The sequence below is a fragment of the Bombyx mandarina genome, chromosome 01, assembly GCF_030267445.1.
Source record: "Bombyx mandarina strain Sakado chromosome 01, ASM3026744v2".
Lineage (NCBI taxonomy): Eukaryota > Metazoa > Arthropoda > Insecta > Lepidoptera > Bombycidae > Bombyx > Bombyx mandarina.
Window position 1 is genome coordinate 15559612 of NC_143208.1, and position 14380 is coordinate 15573991.

The window sequence follows — 14380 nt, forward strand, 5'->3', positions numbered from 1 at the left end:
AGTACACCACAATATAATGACGACCAAATCTTATACGCATTATAAAGTTAACATTGCCGTTATCCTATTTTGGTTTTTTTTTGGGAGATGCATTACTACTGCTGTCTGGTTTAGTTCCTTGTTAAGTATGTTCCGAGTACTTTAATGAGCTCAAGGATGACTTTAGCTTTATTTGTCAAAACTTTAAAACTACGAACAGTAAATAATTAGTCACTCACAAATGACATTGAAGACATTTATTAGGCACTCGCTTTTTTATCGCGTTCCAGTTTACTTTTACCAGAGGCAGTACTTTGTGACAATCCAGTTTTCGTGGTTACCGGGAACTGTTATTTCTAAAATATATAGAAAACGTAAAATTTTTAATCATCTGAAAACTCTAGAAATATTTGTTTGAAGGAGGATTAATTTCTTTCGTAAATAAACTTTGCGGAAGTCACGATAACACACCAGCAGAGCGTTAATCTGAACATTTTTATTAATTGATCAAATTTATCTGTGGTTATGCAAACAACGCTGTCAGACAAGATTAGTGCATGTTTGCTATGGTAGCTTTGCAAAAAATGTTTTTATAGTCAACTAATTTGCGTCAGCTATTGGTCCGCTGAATTTTACAGCGCCATTACATGAGAATCTTGTTCGATTTTGATCTCTTTTGGTTCGTTAAAATGAAGGGTTCGTTCTAAGATTAAACTGTCTTAGAAAGAATACGTGTGTTGTTTTGTGTTTGACTGGTTATTCTTACTCGATTTACTACATTATTTGCATATCAGCAGTTTGGAAAGCATTCATAAAACGATTATGTCATAGAAAAAAAAAAATATATATATATATATATTTGATCATCGCATTGCTTTTATGTCAGTGAACAATAATGCTATTTTATAACCAGAAAACTATCAGCTTGTTTCGTTAGGATTTTTAAAGCACTTACATGCACTGTATTTTAAAACTAACGACGGTGTACGGTGCCAGTCGAAACACGTGACTGGATTTTGACACAGAGCGTGTTATTTGTGGACCATGACTAAGTTCAGTGGCTGTAAACTCAATATTTACTATTTCAGTACATTCCAGAACTAAGATAAGCTGAATGTCAACAATGATTTATTTTCTGACAGTTTTACTAACAATATTTATAATTCTCTTATATTGACGTAGATTGATTAGTTCATAGTCCTTGTGTTAAGCACCTACGGTCTATATACGCTGAATTAATAATTTGGAGGCATACGGCAAAGGGAAGATCTTCCACCGGGCTGGTTAAATATTGCTCGAATTTGTCCGAACGTTGTTGTTCAGAACTTGTATATGTGCAAGCTTATCTTAGGAATGTCGTAAGCGAAATTCAGGCATATATAAAATATCTTTAGTTCCGTGATGTTTTTTTTTTATTGCTTAGATAGGTGGACGAGCTCACAGCCCACCTGGTGTTAAGTGGTTACTGGAGCCCATAGACATCTACGACGTAAATGCGCCACCCACCTTGAGAAATCAGTTCTAAGGTCTCAGTATAGTTACAACGGCTACCCCGCCCTTCAAACCGAAACGCATTACTGCTTCACGGCAGAAATAGGCAAGGTGGTGGTACCTACCCGCGCGGACTCACACGAGGTCCTACCACCAGTAAAAACACAACACACGTTACAGGTTACACACCACAACTATACTTTTTTTTTTTTTTTTTTTGTTTTTTTTTTGCTCGCCACGTTAACTGGTCCCGTGATAAGTTCGTAAAGAACTTGTGTTACAGGTACCAGATAACGGATATAAATATAAGATTTTTATTATACACATACATATATTTAATATACATCCATAACCCTGGAAAAGACATTTATATTTATCATACAAATATCTTCCCTTGGCGGGATTCGAACCCGCGACCCCCTTGTGTAGTGACCATGTCACTTACCACTATACCAGACGGCCGTTTGATTTGTTGTTGAATTGTTTTTGTGTGACTTTTCTATCCTAGAATAGACCTAGGATATATGTACGACATGCCCTGTCCGGAAGCGGAATGCCTAAAGATATTCACACGTGAAAATTAAATTGTTTATTTTGTAAATTAAAATCACTACGGGCAGACACATACCGGAATCAATTTGAAAAAATGTCGAGGCGCCGTAAGTGTTATCTTCCGGTGAGACAAGGCCGAGCTATTCAGTCGCCGTAACGTAACGTAACGACCATTGTATTTTTCAGGGATTCGTCAAACCTATGAAATAAAAAAATAATAGTTTAAAAAAACTAACAAAATACGTTTTTATAGAAAATCCAACTACAAAATAGAAAATAAATTTGAATTAAAAATAGTGTAAGAAAAAATGATTTTATTGTAAAAAAGCGTGGGGTGCTTTTCAGCATATCAAAATAACCCTTCTGCTCATATCTGTTCATAATATATTTATAGCTGCTGATACCATGCACCCCACGCTTTTTTTTACAATAAAATCATTTTTTCTTACACTATTTTTAATTCAATTTTATTAAAATTTATTTTCTATTTTTTAGTTGGATTTTCTATAAACGTGTATTTTGTTAGTTTTTTTAAAGTATTATCTATTTTTCATTATTTTTTTTCAATTTTGTTGGTTCGTATTCCTTCTTTATCCTGCTGCTATTTCAAATGCGTTTAGCTCATTGTTTTTTTTTCGTCCGGTAAACGGCCATATTAATTTTTACACCTTTCACAAATCAATCAAGTTTTTGAACCAAAAGTTCTTTTAGTTAGGTACCTAATATTATGTACATGGTTTCATCTTTCCATAACTTCATCCTTCAACTATGTAATAACTCATTAGCAAAGTATATGTATCCAGTTTTTGTTATATAAGTGTATGAGGGTTCAAGAACTGTACAATAGATATTATTTTTGTCACTTTTCGTGAGCTTTGTAAATTGTAAACACCCGCATCAGGTTTTTGTTCCAAATTTATCAAATCAAATTTATTTTGATCACCCTCAGTATTACGATTTCATTCAGTGCTCATTCTTTTACGCTCCTGAGGAAATTATATTTACGAAATAATACACATCATTTTTATCCTGTGTATGCGTATAGCTTGCTAAAGTAGACCTGTTTTTATTTGCATAATTTTTCGCACATTGATTGCCAATAATCTGCCTACTAGCTACTAACTTTATAGTCTGATTTTTGAAATTATATAGGTTAAGGTTTCGTTATTGAGTTTAATATAAAAATAATTGAGCCGAGCAAACGGCATTAAATTATAATTCAATGCGTCCTCATTTCCTAGAATAATGTTTTTTTTATGTAATGACAAAATTATTTATAGTTTCGTGCGTGGTTGTTCATAAAAGTAAAATAAACTGCTGCACCATTAATGTTTAAAGCAAAGGCCAACTGTTTCGTTGCTTTCTAATAAACACTAGCAAAACCCGACTACGTTTTGCTTAAGACTCGCTAAATATGATGGGTTCCGAAGTGTGAAATTTATCCATAATCACCTAAAATATCAACCAATCAATTATTTAGTTCAATAGAAAATACAATTCGATTATTACATTTTATTATACTATCGTAAAACCATTCCTGATTGATAGCATTCCAGTTATACAATAATTACAGTAATAATTTTTCATAAAATGTATGTTACTATTAATTGACTTCCTATTAATCTGATAAGAACATACTCTTGTAATGTAACCTTTTGAATTTATTTTGCTGTGGCCACATAATATGAAATACGTATTTTTTAATCTGCTCAAGATCCTACCTATTTGTACCTTGATGGGGTTTTGCAGTAAAAAAACCCTGAAGCACTTACAACATCGTTATATACTTACAAAAAAAGCATAAAACGCGAAGACGACCAAACAAACATAAAATATATAACAAGTATTAATTTTATAAATATACGAGAAGAACTTTAGAAGATCAAATACTGATGTTTAGTAGTAAAACTTTAAAGCAGACTGACTAATTTTCGTGATCCCGAAAACATTTATTTACTTTACGGCATCTGACAATTTTGCGAATGAATAACCTTTATTTAAAAAATCAGTTACACTGAGATCAGTAGCTCCTAATTTTAGAACAGCACACCTGGTATTAGTCGTTACCGGTGGCACAATGTGAACACTGTTGACTAGCTAAAGACATGAAGATTCGGTATTATAACATTCCGGGTCTCCTCAACCTCTAAATCAGAAGCGATGACTGCTTTGTCACAGGTACAGGATGGGGATATGCCTATAGATTAACTCCTGAGCCCTACCTGTAAGATAATTTTATTTAAAAATAAACAATAAGGTGACGAACGTTAATTTGTTTTTAAACGATTGCATTAATTTTTATGTCGGAAACGGCGCGCGAGAAATCATTATCACGACAGAAATGATACGCTGTTCAATTCACGGTGATTCATCATTAAATAGACGAATAGTTACGATTGACTAGACATCAAGGATTCGACTTTTGAGGGTCACTGCTCGCCAGTCCCCTATACGTTCGCCAATTACTTTCAAGTGTTAAATCGTCGTGAACTAGCACTGTTGTTTATGTTCGCAGGTCAATCGAAGTAATTACGTTGTCACCGAAAAGTATTGATAAAATAATTTGCGGTGAAAATACAATGTAGATCAGAGAATCTAATAATAGTTTGCTTGGCTATTTCTTAGACATGTGCGATCTTCATCTCTTTGAACTGCTTTCCTATACAGATAGACACAGTAGTACAAGTATTCTCTCATATTATCCACGAAAAGTCCGTCATTACTGCCCTCTAAGTTCGTCTATTAAATAACAACCATGGAGCGTGGTATTACCTGCATGTTGGGTACTTCAATCTTATGTCCCCTGCTGGGGCGGTGACATTTCAAACATCCCGGTCCTTGTGTAATATCAGGTCAGCTATGCTCTCCACGTCATGCACAAATTTTGATGTTTTCTCTTGTTCTACACCTCGAAAGATGCTTCCGATTTGCGATGTATAGCACTTTCACGTGTTATATAAAATGGATTATCCAATGGAGATGCTCAAAACACGATGGTAATTTTCTTCTTTTTGACAATTCCATTTCATTTCGATGAGAATAGATAAATTTAAATATTTAACTTAAATTATTTTACTTCTTCATGTAGAGTTGTGGTACTCCGTAATTAAAAAAAATTGTGAATATTGCTAATCGGAATTAAAATTTTCTCGTTCCCTTCCCTTGCATAAAGAAAAAAAAATTATGCATAATGGATTTTTAAATGTAAACTTTAATATTTTTTCGTCTCTAAGCGCAAACTATTCTGTTGAAAAATAGTTTAAAAGCTAATAATAGAATCGTGCTAAAACATTGTTGACGGCTTTGAAGGTTTGCCAAAATAAAATTTGTAAGTATAAATAAATAATCTTCACCTAAGAGGCCAGTAATATAGTAATGTAATAAACAATATTTTAAAAATAAGACTGGAAGGGAAATTTTGGTATATAAATTGTTTGTTCTTGAAATCATTTCAATACAAAGAAATGTATTGAAATTCCTAACTTTGATTTTTTTTACTCAAAATTTGTGCAAGGTCGTACCTTCTCGTATTTATGAACTCCTAGTTTTTTCTCGCGCTCTCGGTATACATAATGTATCATAATACACATTTAACAAGCTGCATTGTGCGTCGTACAAGTTTTATTTCCCAAACAATTAATCTCTTCGCGTTTCTACAAGCCTGGTGTTTATAGACTGAAACAGTCAATAACTTAGCAGTTGCATTCGATGGCGATTCTGCGCAGTAGTGCAACGATATTATTTTTCGCTTGCACATTTCGGCTACCCTGGTAGTTCTGCTTCGAGTTAGAGCTGCAACGAAGCTGCTTTAATAACATCGCTTTAAAAAAATGCTCGAAAACTAAAACTTTATTTTAAAATCTTATTAGAAAAATCAGGGTTCTCTTCTCCCGCCGAAATTTTAAGCTAAAGATAGAGTTAAGCGGGAACAGTACCAGGATTTCATGATGTAAAAGCAGCGTGCAGTCAGTAAGAAAGGGACCAAAAATATATCTCACCCATTCTCATCTTCACTGCGCATGTTATTGTACTTTCATTTAATTAGTTTCAATACCGTCGGGGTGCACTTCATTGCATGTTGCAAGCAGCCGCCAACTACCGTGATATTGATTTTGCGTATTTTGTTCTGCTACGATTTATGAACTCCTGTTACTTGAGTCCGGTGAATGTCCCAAATTGCGTAATCTTTATTACTTCTTAATCTTATTTACTATTAGCGGCCAACATTGTTTTTATTACATATTACAAGTATGAGATGAAATGTATATCTTTGTGTGATCTCGTCATGAGTAAATTCATATTTACCAATTAAGACAATTCCTGATTGCTTACATTTCGTGACCGCTTGCGATTATGTAGAGCAGGCATATAATTTACACTATTGACGTCGGGTAGGCGTGTCTCAAAGACTTGACAAATAATAATCGTTGGCTTCTTCGGAGACCTTGAGAACTTATTTAGATGTTAGTGCGCACAATTTTGCCGTTGAATAATAGTATTTCATCTGTGATGTATTTTACTTATTAGAATTTCGTGACGGTTACAGCGTCCATTACTAAATTCAATGTATCAATACCATAATAAGTGTCGTGCAATCATTGTTGACATTTAGGTTTTGACGTGATGTTGTTTAACGCTTCTCATGTTTGAATGGTAGATATCGTTAATGAGATCGCGCCTTCAAAGTGTTAATGTACCTACATTGTTCCTATTTACTTAAAAACTCTGTCATGCTTAGATATTCAGCCAATGGCAAATTTTTACTAGTGGTAGAACCTCTTGTGAGTCCACACGGGTAGATAACACCACCTTGCCTATTTCTGCCGTGAAGCAGTAATGCGTTTCGGTTTGAAGAGCGGGGCAGCCTTTGTAACTATGTATACTGACACCTTAGAACTTATATCTCAAGGGAGGCGGCGCATTTACGTTGTAAATATCTATGGGCTCCAGTAACCACTTAAAACCGGGTGGGCTATGAGCTCGTACACCCATCTAAGAAAAAAAAAACTGGATATAAGACAACGATTTAACCTAAAAACTATTACTTATACTGGCGAATTTATAATTAAATATCAATGATCGTTTGAGCAAGCAGTGATTTTAATATTTTTTAAGTTTATTCAGGTTTTTGCTTCGCATGTCGTTTATTTATTTGATCTGGAATAATATATAAGCTGGAATAAATAAGCCATTAAAGGGGTATAGCATGTGAAAAGTCATAATTATACAATTTTCTTATCGATTATTTAAAAGGGTGTGTTTTCCCGTTCTGTCGTAGGTAGTTTAGACTTGGGGAAACAGAAATAATAATTGTGCAAATACAAACATTTTCTAGCGGATTTCTGGTACAATTTATTGTAATAATCTAGTAGTAGTAGTAGTAGTAGTCTGGTAAAAAATAATAATACAATAAATTGTGTTATTAAATAAACTGTACATTTAAAATTTAAACATTGATCGGCTTAATGATATTAAATGAATGGAATTTCTCTAGAATTTTGTCTTAGAAACGCGGTGCGATCAGAAACCGAATCTTTTACATCTTACATGGGAACGTTTGCTATAAATATGCTCCCGAAATAGAGTAGCGTGATCACGTGGAGACAGCACGAGTTAACCGAGCCTCTACGACGAATGCCAGAACGCGTCACCGCATCGTCACACGCTTTGACACTACAAGGGCAGAAATATTCGGAATACGTACATAAACATATTTACGAAAATTCAGACTTCAGACCAATTTATTATGTCTAAACAGGCCTCTTAAAAATGTTTTCATTTATGTATAAGTATAGATTAACGCGATGCTTTGCGCCGCTTGCGTTGTTTCATAGATGCTCTAGCGGTACGTTTGTATTTGTGTACTGAATGTGATTAAATCATGAAATTCAATTATCGAACCGTCTAACTTTCGTATCATGTTCAAATTTTAAAACTATGCGCATTGGTGGCAGGGCTTGTTGGAAGCCAAATAGGTTGTGCCTATTTGTACCACAAAGCAGTTATATAGTACGGTGAAAGATGAGGCCTTTTTATAACTAAATTTAAAGTTTCACCTCATGTCTCAAAGTGGGTGATGACATTCACGTTATTATCGTTATGATATTTATGGACTCCGAGAATTATACACACGAGATGCCGTGAGCTTGTTTGTTCGTTCGTTTGTACGTTTCTTCAACATTTAAATGCAAAAAAATACTTCTGATAATATAAAGATTACGTGATTTGGGAACGAAACTGGAAGATGGGCTACATAATTATTATTCTAGTCTTGTGCGTTTTTTTTAATTAATTTCAGTGGAGCTAGCGCCCATAATCCGAAATGTTTCATTGCGAATAATAAATGATTATCGAAACATAATATACTAAATTTGTTTTTTACTTGTTTCAGAAGCCCCAACTGCGGCCCATGATAGCCGAATATGATTCCAAGAAAAAAGGAGTCAGAAATGATTTATCCGATGTTGTTATGATCAAGTAAGTCACATTGTTCCGTTGCAAGAGCAAAGGAGATAAATTATCAGATGATCATCAGGCTTTCCGCATCACTGTTGTTAATAATAAGATACGCACCGGATTGTTTTTATGCTTCGTAAAACATATCTGTCAACTGTAATGAAAAAGCATGCTCTTCCGCTTTATATCACTGTTCTGTTCCGCAACATTGTAACGACTTTGGATTAATTTTATTGGCGAAACCTCGAACTAATAATTATGAAATTTTTGTCCAACAGGAACGTGAAAGTTCTCTAGTTATATTAATATAGAGGCTATATAGCCTAAAAAACGGTGGTAATTAGTACTAATTAGAAACTCGATAATAAATACGCTCGCCGGAGCATGAGGGCTCACGGCCCCTATCCATATGTAGATTTACCTATGTTGTTAAATGTTTGTCGTGGTATTTTTATATTGTATGTTGACTGTTAAGTACCTACTCGCTCCTTATTACGAGTTAATAATGCTCGATGCTGTACGGAGATCCGGGAAGACGTGTGCAGTTTCCACGAGATTAAAGTCGTGCGTCGACCTTGATCATCTTGCAATGGACTCATACACCGGTACATCATTCCATTTTTATGGTTTCTATTATGTTTTTTATTATTTTTTTATTATTGTTATTGTTCGTTGTAATTTGACAAATAATATCGAGTGGCGGTAAGCGTCACTGGCTGCGTAAAAAGCGCGAGCGGCGACGTCTATGCGCCATCTCTGTTCAGGCTCGGAATTGGCTCTTTTTTTTTTTAGAAATATGTACAAATTTAATTTAGCTTTATGTCCATAAATCATCAGATAAAAAGAAATATATGAAAACTTAAAATAGCATTAAATAATGAAAATTTGAATTTTCCTAAACTTTTGAATGGTTTTATAGGAAAATTAAACATTCCAAAGGCAGTTAGTTCATTGTTCGAATAGTTCAATTGAATTTCAATTGTAACGAATTCAAATGGACGTGTCATTTTAACGTAAAGCTGTATTGAATTTTATTGTAGAGCCTTTGTTTTGTAAATGCCGAGTCTTAACAGAGTGAAACGCAGATAATATCTTTTTTTTATATTTTCTTTATGTTTTGGAGACCATAATATATGACACTTCACACGACAACACTTACACATTTGCTTTCGAATAACTTAAATGTAAAATGCATTTTTTTATCGTACTTTTCTCTATGTCCCGTTAGTAAGCATGTAAATTGTTCATCATTTTTAATATCTCCGCGACCGCGAGAACACTTCGTTTCACCCGTTTCTCTCACGATTACCTCGAGATGAATGCTTTGAATGTTACCATCACCATCATAATTTAGATTAGGTAGTTCTGCTTCGATTCGATATATCTGATACTACACTATAGTACCAACTCACTTCTAACCAAATCACTTAATGATTAATTTTAAAGTTAATCAGATTAAACAGTTGTGATAACATCTTTTGGAATACATTTTACAGATACAATGTTGACCCAAGTGAGATCCCAGTGGAACAACAGGCGGGCTCGACCCTACCTCTTATGGAGATCCCGGGAAAGGATGTCGAGGCAGACGAGGACTATAATCCCTTCGAACACCGAAAACTTGCTCACCCTACCTCGTAAGTTTCATCTCTAACATCAACGGCGGATCCAGGGGAGGGGGGTCATGGGGGTCATGACCCCCCCCCCCCTGAGCTAGTTCCAGGACTTGAACTAACTTGGACTAATTGAAGAACATCATGATTTATTTATTATCTATTGTTATCAAAATTAAATTATAAGTTCTTAACTTGCCCATGATTATGTGACCCCCTCCTGGCGCCAAAGCTGGATCCGCCCTTGTCTAACATATTATATATATTCATCTCTAACGTCTATAAAACTCCTTAACATTCCCTTAAAACTAATTCCAGTTCTGATTTACTGGTCCTAGGCTTGTCAATCCTTTTATTCTCAAAATTATATTAATTCAAACTTTTAAACGGTTACTCCTTTTGCCACCCAATTGGGGTAAGGATAAATTTTTTAGAAGGAACAAATAAAACTTTGCAGAGGATAATGTTATCAAATTGCTATCAATTAAATCAATTCAATTATTACGTACAAAAAAAACTACAATATCCTCGTAAACCATTTTAATCAATTTTCTCTTATAAACGATCATTTGAGTTACCCAGTTTAGTGTGGACTCAGCATATACGGAAAATACTAATTGAAATTTAATTTATTTTTCAGTGACATGGATACTTTAATTCACTTGCTGAAAGGTTCACTGGGCAGTGGTATTCTTGCCATGCCAATAGCATTCAAAAATGCTGGTCTTTTCTTCGGTCTGTTCGCGACTTTTGCCATCGGAGCTATCTGCACCTACTGCGTACATGTCCTGGTGAAAACTGCTCATGAGCTATGCAGACGCATGCAAAAGCCTTCATTAGGTTTCGCCGAAACAGCTGAAGCTGCTTTCTTATCTGGACCGCCATCAATGCATAAATTTTCCAGACTCGCCAAGTGAGTATCTATAAGATCTAACATGTTGTAGTACGCTGACTGACTTTTTTAAACGTTAACATTAATTATTGTTTTTGTTTTGTTTTATTACAGAGCAATGGTTAACTGGTTCTTGGTATTAGATTTGCTGGGCTGTTGCTGCGTCTACATCGTATTCGTTTCCAAAAATGTAAGCCAAGTAGTTGACTACTACGCCGAAGGAACTTCATTCCACAATCTGCACATCCGAGTCTACATGGCTGCTCTTTTGCCATTCCTCATCATGATGAATCTTATTCGGAACTTGAAGTACTTAGCGCCTTTTTCTATGATTGCTAATGTATTGGTTGGAACTGGAATGGGAATCACCTTCTACTATCTATTCCAAGATATCCCTAGTGTGAGTGAAAGAGATTCCTTTGCTGAGATCTCAACCTTACCAATATTCTTCGGTACCGCTATCTTTGCCTTGGAGGGAATCGGCGTGGTGATGCCCTTAGAAAACAACATGAAGACTCCTACTCACTTCATTGGATGCCCCGGAGTATTGAACACTGGAATGTTTTTCGTCGTAACTCTCTACGCGTTCACAGGATTCTTTGGTTATCTGAAGTACGGAGATGAGACCAAGGGCAGTATTACCTTGAACTTACCGGAATCCGAGAAGTAAGTAACTGATTCTTAAGAATCAATCAATAAACCTTCAAAACTTAGAATAATATCTACAATACGCATGATGTATTCAATAGAGTCTACATCGCCCGCCGCCTCGAATAGACACTACCACTCTGTCTGGTACATTTGCCATATGCCATACTAATTAACGCATTTTTGTTTGAAGGGTGGCTTTTAGTTAAACGATGTAATTAAGACTTTGTCCTTGTCTCTCAAATTTTTTACATCTACGGGCTCGATTAAACATCAGACGAGCAAGTTTTCGTTTTGTCATTCACGCTAAACTATAGGTAGGTATATATTAGGTATATAAATGAATTGCTGTTAGTAAATCTCGCTAAAACTCGAGAACGGCTGGACCGATTTGGCTAATTTTGGTCTTGAATTATTTGTGGAAGTCCAGGGAAGGTTTAAAAGGTAGATAAATATGAAAATTCTCAGAAATTAATGAAAATAACAATTTTGTTTTTCCTTTGACGTGTCCCCCGTCGGACGGATTCCTTTTGTTTGTTTTAAATTTATTTTATACAAAAGTTTAGGTCTTTTATTTATCGATTGAGGCACTACGAAGTCTGCCGGGTCAGCTAGTAAAAAATAAAAATAAAAACTTTAATCTCATGTTTCAAAGCTGTGATTACATAATTATGTTAAATGTTGAATAAAATTTTTAGGACTTTTGTGCTTATATGTAGAAAAACCTAATCAGATAAATAGGTTATTCAATAATAAATAATATAAAGATGTTGACGGTTGAACTTTCTTCTAGGTCGTAATCTAAGAGGCATATAGATGTTTAATAGTTTATTTTGTTGCACAGGCTGGGTCAATGTGTGAAACTTATGATTGCCACGGCCATATTCTTCACGTACAGTCTACAGTTCTACGTCCCAATGGAAATCATTTGGAACAACGTCCGTCACTGGTTTGGAGCTAAGAAGAATCTTGCCGAATACAGCATCAGGATCGCTTTGATTGTGATGACGGTTTGCATCGCTATAGCTATTCCGGATCTTGGACCATTCATTTCTTTAGTCGGAGCTGTCTGCTTATCATTCCTCGGATTGATCTTCCCTGCTATTATGGAAACTGTTACCTTCTGGGACCGACCGAACGGCTTGGGACGTTTCAATTGGGTTCTCTGGAAAAACGTATTCATGATTTCCTTCGGTATTCTCGGGTTCTTGACAGGTTCATATGTCAGCATCGTTGAAATTATTGAAGGATCTAGTAATTAAATAAGCCATGATATAACAATTTCATAGACTATAAGGCTCAACGGTAAACTTTTGTAAGGCACCTACGTAATTAGTAGGGTTTTTTACTATTTTGCTTACATGCCCATACCGATTACTTTAAAACACAATTTGATATGAATATTTCCTGAAGATTTTTGAAATGCTCAAAATATTTTGAAGTTGTTTTGAATGTATTATGAGCAGTTATCGTGGAACACTGATTGTATTTTGTTACTGATTTATTTAGCCCCAAAAACTTTGCAGCCATTCTTAGATGTAGAAACATATAAATAAATATGTAATCTTATAGATGTGTGAGAATTTTTCTAGTGCATTATCGAAATGTGATACGACTTTAGGTTAATGGGAATCAGTATGAAATACACAAAAAATGGAAACGCATAATTATAAAGATTTAAAACATTTAAAAAATAAATCATGTAGGTAAAACAGTAGTATGATAACAGTAGATTATTGTGAAAATTGAGAAGTGGGTTACTGTTTTTGAGGTTTAATTTTAGATTCGTAAACATTACGGCATTTCCATTACCAAATATATCTATTTGCTTAAGTAGTATAAATAGACTTGTCATATCAAGCTTGTTTGAGAAAATTTGATCTAAAGCATTTAACTTGTAGGTATATTTATTTCCTCTCGTTTAAAATGCACGAATCATGCAAAAAAACTGTGAGGAAAAGAAGATAAAGAAACTCAACTATTTACATTGATTTTTAATTAGTTAAAATATATATGTTAGTGACATATGTACGTTGTATAAAGACTGGCTTGTATTTTTACAATCACACGAACAATGACGTAAATTTTTGTCTCGAAAATTACTTAATTTTTACAAAAGGAGAAAACGAGGTAACGTTTGATTCTAGAGAAAACTAAGAAATAACAACCAAGCCGTATGAGTTATTAATAAATCAAGAATGTTCCTTAAATTATTATTTTATATGATAATACAATGCTATGATTTAGATCGTTTGAAATGATGAGTGATTTGTATTAATATTATAAAACAGAGTGATTGGTCTCACAAGGCCCTTTTGCCTGGATCGAAGAGTCCATCACTCTTTATTAGGCTAAAATATGATTTTCGAAATTAGACAACTTGTCAGAGAAAACTCTCACAAGTAAAACAATAATTTTAGTATAGGTCCCAAGCATGGGTGTAATAGTGATCTTTCGTTCAGTAATGAACTAAAATTATGATTATTGTTTTTAAACGTACAGCTTAACAAACCACTATTGAAATATATTTTCTCATACCTCCACTACGAAAATGTGAATTTTAGAAAATTTTAAACGAAGTTTTTAAATGTACTACTCGTAGGTACTAAGGTATGCGCAAGTAGTACCTATATATCTTTCTATTGCGCACACTCTCAGTCAAAATAGTTTTCTATAGTTTAGCAGTGTCTGTCTTAAAATAGTGGTTGTTTTGTTACAGTATTAATTAAATGAATAGAATTTAAGGACA

General features: G+C 34.4%; 1 protein-coding gene and 1 long non-coding RNA gene across 4 annotated transcripts in view; one reads left to right on the forward strand and one right to left on the reverse strand.

Moving 5' to 3' along the window:
- The window catches only part of LOC149503600 (uncharacterized), a 37003-nt gene extending 31314 nt beyond the window's left edge, over positions 1-5689 (reverse strand). The window contains exons 1-2 of the long non-coding RNA XR_016324375.1: positions 5544-5689; positions 4795-5183 (exon numbers count right to left, since the gene is read on the reverse strand). This is a non-coding gene — a long non-coding RNA (uncharacterized LOC149503600). The remainder of the gene's footprint in view (positions 1-4794; positions 5184-5543) is intronic.
- LOC149503601 (proton-coupled amino acid transporter-like protein pathetic) overlaps positions 1-14380 on the forward strand; it is a 43738-nt gene extending 29358 nt beyond the window's left edge. The window contains exons 1-6 of one of the 3 annotated variants that reach the window (XM_089733653.1): positions 6083-6184; positions 8414-8499; positions 9975-10115; positions 10732-11004; positions 11098-11649; positions 12476-14380. In XM_089733653.1, coding sequence (XP_089589779.1) covers positions 6098-6184; positions 8414-8499; positions 9975-10115; positions 10732-11004; positions 11098-11649; positions 12476-12893 — 1557 coding nt within the window. In that variant the 5' untranslated portion in view covers positions 6083-6097 and the 3' untranslated portion in view covers positions 12894-14380. Of the gene's footprint in view, positions 1-6082; positions 6185-8413; positions 8500-8761; positions 9084-9974; positions 10116-10731; positions 11005-11097; positions 11650-12475 lie in introns of those variants that run through there. The other 2 variants (XM_089733697.1, XM_089733748.1) reach the window with 2 other exon arrangements.